The sequence below is a fragment of the Rhinoraja longicauda genome, chromosome 19 (genome assembly GCF_053455715.1).
Source record: "Rhinoraja longicauda isolate Sanriku21f chromosome 19, sRhiLon1.1, whole genome shotgun sequence".
Lineage (NCBI taxonomy): Eukaryota > Metazoa > Chordata > Chondrichthyes > Rajiformes > Arhynchobatidae > Rhinoraja > Rhinoraja longicauda.
The window spans coordinates 10,250,422-10,259,629 of record NC_135971.1 but is presented as its reverse complement, the minus strand read 5'-3'; the positions used below and the strand labels follow the sequence as shown (position 1 = coordinate 10,259,629).

At 46.8% G+C, this 9,208-nt stretch overlaps 1 protein-coding gene across 1 annotated transcript in view; it reads left to right on the top strand.

Annotated features, from left to right (window-relative positions):
• The first annotated feature begins 1,011 nt into the window (after positions 1-1,011).
• Positions 1,012-9,208, top strand: part of LOC144602818 (uncharacterized) — a 31,625-nt gene continuing 23,428 nt past the window's right edge. The window contains 5 exon segments of the mRNA XM_078415940.1: positions 1,012-1,422; positions 1,513-1,608; positions 5,223-5,456; positions 6,980-7,002; positions 7,098-7,213. Of these exon segments, the coding sequence (XP_078272066.1) occupies positions 1,012-1,422; positions 1,513-1,608; positions 5,223-5,456; positions 6,980-7,002; positions 7,098-7,213 (880 nt within the window).

Here is a 9,208-nt window from a genome sequence, read left to right as displayed (position 1 = left end):
ATATCCTTTCTTTGTCCCGCCCCCTGACATCAGTCTGAAGAAGGGTCTCGACCCGAAACGTCACCCATTCCTTCTCTCCTGAGCTGCTGCCTGACCTGCTGAGTTACTCCAGGACTTTGTGAATAAATACCTTCGATTTGTACCAGCATCTGCAGTTATTTTCTTACGACAGACAGACAGATAAACGGCCCTGGCATGTCTTACCAACTTGCATCACCTTTATCCGAGTCAAATAAATCAGCCGTTGATCCGCCCATTGGCCCAGTTCATGAAAATCTTGCTCCATCCCAGATGAATGGATTCACTCTCCAAAACGTCACCATAGAAACGGCGAAACGTAGAAAATAATTGCACGAGTAGGCCATTCGGCCTTTTGACGAATCTCTGACGATAAGGCAGCAACTCTACCGCTACCACCCCTTAATCTTTTGAACGTTGTTTTTGAGTTGTCCTTTCTGCAAATTGGCGACTGCATTTCCTACACCTTCAACAGTGGCAGGTTTTCATTGACAGGGAGGTGGTGGTTGAGAGGAACCCGTGAACCACTTGCCCTGTGGTTGACAGCGGGGGAACCCCCACCCCACCCTTGTTGGGGCCGCAGGTGCGTTTGTTCAATTTCTTAAAAGTGGTCGCCATGATTGTGGCCCTCGGGTCCTATGTCAGACGACCCTCTGAGACCGGGTAAAAGTCTCTTTCTATCTTGATCCCGGGCTGTGAACGGAGATGCGGGCGGCGGGTTCCACTGCCCAACAGGTGCAACGCCTCCTCAGTTACACCTCCTTAGCGCTGGTCCATGTCCCTTTCTGTCCTGCCTTGCACAATCCCAGGGCAATCTCTCCGCTTTCGTCTATATTCAGACCGGTTTAATGTCTAAGTGACCCCTCCCTCGAGTGATTAGTTGGAAGTGGCCAGGACACTTTCACACTGAACACTTGCACCCAAATAACGTCATTGCCGGAGACGGCAGCGCGCGCAGTGGAAAACACTGAACCATGAAGAGGCGGAGTTACAATGGCTGCGAAAGACCAGGTCGAGAGTTGGACCGAGGAGGCAGTTTGTCCCATCTGCCTCGATTTCTTCACCGATCCGGTTATACTGGAGTGTGGGCACAACTTCTGCCGCCCCTGTATCACACAGAGTTGGGACAGGGAGGAGAGAAACTCCTGCCCGGAATGTAGAGAGCAGTTTGCAGACCGCACCCTCAAAGTAAATCAGGCCTTAGTTAGACTGGCTGAGAAAGCTCGAGCACTGAGCCTGAATCGGACAGAGAAGGAAAGTAAACTTCACTGCGAGAAACATCAGGAAGAACTGAAGCTGTTTTGTGAGACTGATAAGAAACTGATCTGTGTGATCTGTCGAGATGCGATGGAACACAAGACTCACAGCTTCTTACCGATAGAAGAAGCTGTTGAAATCTACAAGGTAAAAGCAAACCGATTTTGATCGCATCATTGTGTGATCTCTTCTTTATTGGCTAACAAATTTCTTCTCTGATCTCACACCCAATGCCAGAATCAGGTGAAATCATCCTTCGAATCTCTCACAAAAAAGAAATCAGAGATGCAGCAAATGGAGCAGCAACAGCAAGAGAAGATTTCTGGAGTTCTGGTGAGGTTTTCCAAATTCGATTACCACATCTTGTGCAGTTTTCGTCAACGTGATGTGTGTGTCACGTGAGGGCACCTCTCTACAGCTCAGGAGTCGAGGGTTGGGGCTATGGAGAGACACTGGGTGGGAAGGCACTGAGATGGAGTGGATGTGGAAAGGATGTTTCCACTGGTGGGACAGTCCAGACCCAGAGATCATTGCCACTGCACTAAAGTGCGCTCTTTCATAAAGGAGGTGAGGAGGAACTTCTTTAGTCAGACAATATAGACAATAGATAATAGATGCAGGAGTAGGCAATTCGGCCCCTTCGAGCCAGCACCACTATTCAATTGATAGACAATAGGTGCAGGAGTAGGCCATTCAGCCCTTCGAGCCAGCACCACCATTCAATGCGATCATGGCTGATCACTCTCAATCAGTACCCCTTTCATGCCTTCTCCCCATACCCCCTCACTCCGCTATCCTTAAGAGCTCTATCCAGCTCTCTCTTGAAAGCATCCAACGAACTGGCCTCCACTGCCTTCTGAGGCAGAGAATTCCACACCTTCACCACTCACTGACTGAAAAAGTTCTTCCTCATCTCCATTCTAAATTGCCTACCCCTTATTCTTAAACTGTGGCCCCTTGTTCTGGACTCCCCCAACATTGGGAACATGTTTCCTGCCTCTAATGTGTCCAATCCCCTAATTATATTATATGTTTCAATAAGATCCCCCCTCATCCTTCTATATTCCAGTGTATACAAGCCTAATTGCTCCAGCCTTTCAACATACGACAGTCCCGCCATTCCGGGAATTAACCTAGTGAACCTACGCTGCACACCCTCAATAGCAAGAATATCCTTCCTCAAATTTGGAGACCAAAACTGCACACAGTACTCCAGGTGCGGTCTCACCAGTGCCCGGTACAACTGTAGAAGGACCTCTTTGCTCCTATACTCAACTCCTCTTGTTATGAAGGCCAACATTTCATTGGCTTTCTTCACTGCCTGCTGTACCTGCATGCTTCCTTTCAGTGACTGATGCACTAGGACACCCAGATCTCGTTGAACATCCCCTCTACCTAACTTGACACCATTCAGATAATAATCTGCCTTTCTATTCTTACTTCCAAAGTGAATAACCTCACACTTATCTACATTAAACTGCTTCTGCCATGTACCCGCCCACTCACACAACCTGTCCAAGTCACCCTGCAGCCTTATTGCATCTTCCTCACATTTCACACTACCCCCCAGTTTAGTATCTTCTGCAAATTTGCTAATAGCACTTTTAATGCCTTCATCTAAGTCATTAATGTATATCGTAAATAGCTGGGGTCCCAGCACCGAACCTTGCGGTACCCCACTGGTCACTGCCTGCCATTCCGAAAGGGACCCGTTTATCCCCACTCTTTGCTTTCTGTCTGTCAACCAATTTTCTATCCATGTCAGTACCCTACCCCCAATACCATGTGCTCTAATTTTGCCCACTAATCTCCTATGTGGGACCTTGTCGAAGGCTTTCTGAAAGTCGAGGTACACCACATCCACTGACTCTCACCTGTCAATTTTCCTAGTTACATCCTCAAAAAATTCCAGTAGATTTGTCAAGCATGATTTCCCCTTCGTATGGCTGATCATTCTCAATCAGTACCCCGTTCTTCCCTTCTCCCCATACCCCCTGCCTCCACTATACTTAAGAGCTCTATCTAGCTCTCTCTTGAATGCATTCGGAGAATTGGCCTCCACTGCCTTCTGAGGCAGAGAAGGCAGTGAGGAAGAGGGGAGTTAATCTGTGTAACTCACTGCGCAGAGGGCTGTAGAGGCCAGCGGATATTTTTTGAGGCAGAGAGAGACAAATTCCCTATTGGAACGGTGTCAATTGTTATGGGGTGAAGGCAGGAATATGGGATTAGACCATGAATGAGTGGCGATGTAGACTTGATGAGCCGAATGGCCCAATTCCACCCCTGTCAACTTTCCCCTTTTAGCCCTACTAGCAGAATCAATAACCAGGGGACATATGCTTAATGTGTGAGGGGAAAGATTTACTACGAATCTTTTTCACACAGCATATGGTGGGGGTATGGGACAGACTGCCAGAGGAGGTGGTTGAGTCAGGTATAACAACATATACAATGCACAAGCTGCTGTGGACCCGTTGGGTCAAAACATCTCCTGCATTTGTGTAGCATCGTCCCCTCTCCCGCTCCCCCCTCCCCCCCCAACTCACCCACTCCGACCCCCTTAACATCAACGGGCCCCAACTGCGCAGGCGCGGACCCGAGCTTCCCATTGTGACATCGGACACGGAGGTATTACTGCGCAGGGGCGGCTGACGCGCAGGGAGAGTGGAAAAGGCATTTATTAAAGTTTAAAAAGTGATATTTAAGTTTAAAAAGTGAATAACTTTTAAAATATAACAAACATTTGAACCGGACGGCAATGGTGAGTAAGATGTGCCTTATTGTTGTGCGATCGGGTACTGTTTTGGCTCAATTTCGGGTACAAATATGTATATATACAAGATGAGAGGTTTAATAATATATAGATTTGGACCGCGATATGGAATAGAAAGGTTTAGAATGACTGGGGCCAAAAGCGGGCAGGTGGAACCAGAGTAGGTGAGTCACCTTGGGCAAGTTGGACTGCTATTGAGGGCGTGCAGCGTAGGTTTACTAGGTTAATTCCCGGAATGGAGGGACTGTCATATGTTGAAAGACTGGAGCGACTAGGCTTGTATACACTGGAATTTAGATGGATGAGAGGAGATCTTATCAAAACGTATAAGATTATTAAGGGGTTGGACACGTTAGAGGCAGGAAACATGTTCCCAATGTTGGGGGAGTCCAGAACAAGGGGCCACAGTTTAAGAATAAGGGGGAGGCCATTTAGAACTGAGATGAGGAAAACGTTTTTCAGTCAGAGAGTTGTGAATCTGTGGAATTCTCTGCCTCAGAAGGCAGTGGAGGCCAATTCTCTGAATGCATTCAAGAGAGAGCTAGATAGAGCTCTTAAGGATAGCAGAGTCAGGGGGTATGGGGAGAAGGCAGGAACGGGGTACTGATTGAGAATGATCAGCCATGATCACATTGAATGGTGGTGCTGGCTCAAAGGGCCGAATGGCCTCCTCCTGCACCTATTGTCTATTGTCTATTGACTTGTTTCCACACAGTCACCTATGTGACTCTACGATTTGCTGGTGTCTCCTTCTTCTGGTGACATGGTTCTAGTCTGATCTCGGTGCTGTCCATGTTATTCACGCATTCTCCCTGTGACAGCGAGGGATTCATATCACATCCCAAAGTCAGATGGGTTAGATGACCAGATGGCAACTGCATGTTATGCTCGTGAAAGTGGGCGGTGGGCGAATGAGTGGGAATGAACGGGCAGGCGAAATGGAATAAGCATTAAGACAAGCTTTTGAATTGCCACGGTAATTAAACACACGGATTAAACCCAAGTGAATGGGACTATCGTAGATGTCTACAAAGGGCAGCATGGACATGGTGGGCCAAATAGATTATTATTGTGCTCCATGCCACAAGGGTGATTTACCAACTACCCCCTCCCATATCGTTAGGAAACACAATAGAGTAATATTACATATTGATCGTCACCTTCCCTTTCACAGGAACAGTCACACGACCTTCAGTCACAGATGACATCCCATTTTGCTGACCTGCACCAGATTCTCACTGAGAAAGAGCGGCGCGTGCTGGCGGATATCCGGGAAGAAGAGGAGAAGATTCGACGCACAATGGAGAAAAGTCTTCAAGAGATTCAAGCGAATTTAAATTCCATCCAAAAGGAACTCTCAACGTTGCAGAAACAGATGGATCAAAAAGACAACGGGATATTTCTGAAGGTGAGGGGTTACCCTGCTGTTAGGCGAAGTGAAACTGCACAGTCACAACATGGTGGGTGACATTTCTGAAATTAATGCATCATTCACCCGTAATTCAGAGCTGGGTCAATGTTCCGTCTGTTCCAGCGCCGTGCTGCTGTTCTTCCCAAATGAAAGGACCTCCTGATTAAACTGTGTGATCTCAACACGGCCTGCAAACTCCTTGAGAAAGAGTCGCTGTGACCTTGTCACTGAGTTAGTGAACGTGTAATATTTCCCCGAAAAGAAGGAAAATCTGCAGGGATCATAAGACCAAGGGGAAAGTCTTTTGTATGGTCAGCATTAGAGGAAAAGGAGTTTGTGGCGTTAGAGCATCCCCGTGAAGGCAGTCTAATGATTTTAGTCTGGGATACACATTGGAATCTGACCTCCTCAACAGCACTTAATTTTACCTGTCCTATCCCTAGTTATCCTTCTGCTCTTAAAGGGGAATGTTCTCCGCCGGTTATTCTTTTGCTGGTAATACACTCGTAGAATCTTGTCAAGGAGGTTGTCACAATTATCCGACCTACATCATGAGCACCTTGCAGAGATTTCATGACGTTAACCATGAAATGATGTTACAGTAATGGAGGCAACACAAAAGTGAATCATCGGGATCATTGCAGGATGAGGGGCTGGTCTCATCAGCTGTCCTTATCGAGGTTGGATCGATATTCCTTGCAGTTTAAAAGGATGAACAGTCGTTTTACCATTGTCTCCAAGGTCCACGACTGGACAGAGGGCAGTGAATCTCTGGAATTCTCTAACCCAGAGACATTTGGGGATTTAAACTGTTGGCAGTATTTGAACCAGGAGGAGAGACTTTTTTTGTTGTTGAAACTTCCAGGAAATGAACATGAGGGGAATGGGGGAAAAGGGGGAGTTCTGTCCTGGGCAAGATTAGCCATGGCCACATTGTGGGGGTTAGCATTGAAATCTAGAATGTGGCACACACATCATCGTTAGTCATCTGTCATCCATGAATTGGACCTGAAGGGAATGGGGCAAACAGGGGGAAAACTCTTGTGCTTATCCAGCTTCCCCTTCAATGTATCTCCAGTAATGGCTTCAGCCACTTTTGTGCGATTGAGTTCCACGTTCCCTTTGCTGCATTACTAATGGGATTTATTAAAGGCCATCCCATATTTCATCTTTGAATTTTGTTCTCCCTAAAAGTAGGAATACTATTATTCGCCCCACCCATTTAAATCCACAGATAATCTTAAATCATTCCACCCCTTCATTCCCTGCCATCTTCTTCAGATAACACCCCACCATCTTCGCATTCTTCCCCGTAACATGCCCCCTCTCAATTATGGCATAATTTTCATGTGCTTTCCGTGTGTTCTTTGTCCCTACAGAAATACTGTATCCTCTTTATGTGTGCCTGCCGCAATAAGAGTTGGTAAATACGAATCTTGTGTCAATTTGCTTGCCATTTCGGTTGTTGGGATGCAGATATTCTGGCCCAGTTATTCAGATTTGTGTTTTGTTTCTTTCAGGAGGCAGCTGGTCGGAAAAGGAGGTAGGATACACTCTTGATTGAAACGGTGATGTTTTCGTAGAACAGCTCCGAAATTGTTGAAGGTCAGATTCTAACCAGCTGTTAAATATTTGCAGGGTTCGTGATGAGGTTAATACATTGTCAGTGACAGACAGGGCCTTGCCGATTGAAAAGATTCATAACCACTTTGTGTTGAACACGTTGTGGAGAGAAACCTGTGTCATTCAACGAGGTAAAACATGTTCAGTTTCCATTCTTCTTATTGATTACACCACAAATGTAAGCATTACGCAGTAATTGTACCCGCCTCCGCCTCTGGCATCTCGTTCTATCTCTCGACCATTCACCGTCTGAAAACATTGACCTTCACTTCCTTTCCCAATTTTACCATCTCACCTTAAACTGATGCCCTCAATCTTTAGACTTCAGAAAAATTCCGTCTTCCATTCTTCAGCCCATTACACCCGCTAATTAAGATCACTCTTCATCTCAGATAACCTTCTTCTCTGTCCATGACGACATCAATGTTAGTGTCCTCCACAAAACTACTAACCATGCCACCCACATACTCACATAAAGCGCCCATATAAATAACGACCAATAATGGAAAGAGCATCGAGCTCTATGGCACACCCTTTGTGAGAGACTCCAGTGTGCATCCCTCCACCAACCCGCTGTCTTCTGACTTCAGGCCACGGCTGTGCTCCATTGTGTAACTCGCCCTGTATTCGATCAGATCCAAACATCCAGACCGCGTACCACGCAGAGGGTTGAAGTTGTTTCTCCAGCACAGCAGTAAATATCTTGAATTGTGTGACCTAACTAATGACGACAGTCCAGATTTTTGGATATATGTGAAGGGAAAATAGTTGGATATTGGAAATATCATTAAACTGCGGGTTATGGTGAAGTCACACTGAAGAGGGATTGGAGCCATCTTAGATCAGCCATGATCACATTGAACAGAGGATGTGCCTGAGGGGCAGCGCCTACTCCCGTATCTACTTTCTTTCTGTCTTATTTTTTTCCTACTTAAACAAAGATAAGCTCTGCGCAGAGGGAATGCAGCAACGATAGACAATACTTGTTTCTGTAATGATATGTGTTGTGCGGGCCTGTGTTGAGTAGACTCGGCCTGTGTACTCGAGAGTTCAGTTGTATTTGAGGAGATCTGACTGTTCAGTGGGCTGGGTGTAGGGAGGATGTCTCCCATGTCTGAGGGGTCTGAAGCCAGCAGCCACCCTCTCAGAATGTGGGCTGGACCATTTAGGACAGAGATAAGGAGTCATTGCTGCACGCAAAGTCTGGGGAACCTTAGGAATTCCCTGCACTGGTGGCTGAGATGACTCAGTCTTTCAGTACTCTTGGAGCCAGAGTGCCATGGTTGTACATTACAGGGTCAGGCCCTTCAGCCCATCGTGCCCATCTCCATCTTTTGTCCCGGCCAAACAAATCCCATTTGCTCGCATTAGAACCGTATTATTTTACACCTCGATGGCTAAATTGCAATGCCTCTGAAATGTCGTGATGACATCTGATTCCACCACCTACTTCATGACAATAAAGTATCGGTGATCTAGCCTATATCCTGCTGCAGACTTTGACAGACTTCCTTGCTGTCCACAACAATACCTGTTCTCCACAAACTTAGTAATCACACCTTCTACCTCTAACCACCAAACCAATTACGGGTCCATTTTACCAACTCGTCTTGGATCCCACCTGCCTTCGCTTTCTGGACCAGCCTTACATGCGGAACATTGTCAAGTCCCTCAGTGAAGTTCATATATTGGTTCACAACGAGACCAGAGTGTTCTTGGTTGCACAGACGCATTAAATCCACCCTCCAATAAATAAAGCAAGTAACCAGTAGCAGATTGCCTCGCCCGTCCAGTCCACTCCCGTTCAGTGTGATCACGGCAACTCCACTACCTCCTCTTTAACCATCTCCAATTACCCCTCACACCAGTCTCCTCATCTTCCAATCTGCCTCTCCCTCGCCATCTACCCGCAAGATATGTGAATACCCGCCTTATTTCTCCATCCCCACCCGCAATCTCTCGTTCATCCTCACTTTCCGCATTTGTTTTCCCCGTCCGCATGCACCACCCCCTCCCCTTCCCGATAACCCTCGGGATTTCCCCTCTCCAGCCCGGTTAAAAACGCCGGTAAAGATGTCTGTTGTCCACCCGATATGGTTGTGGGTGAAACCCCGGGCAGGGTTTCA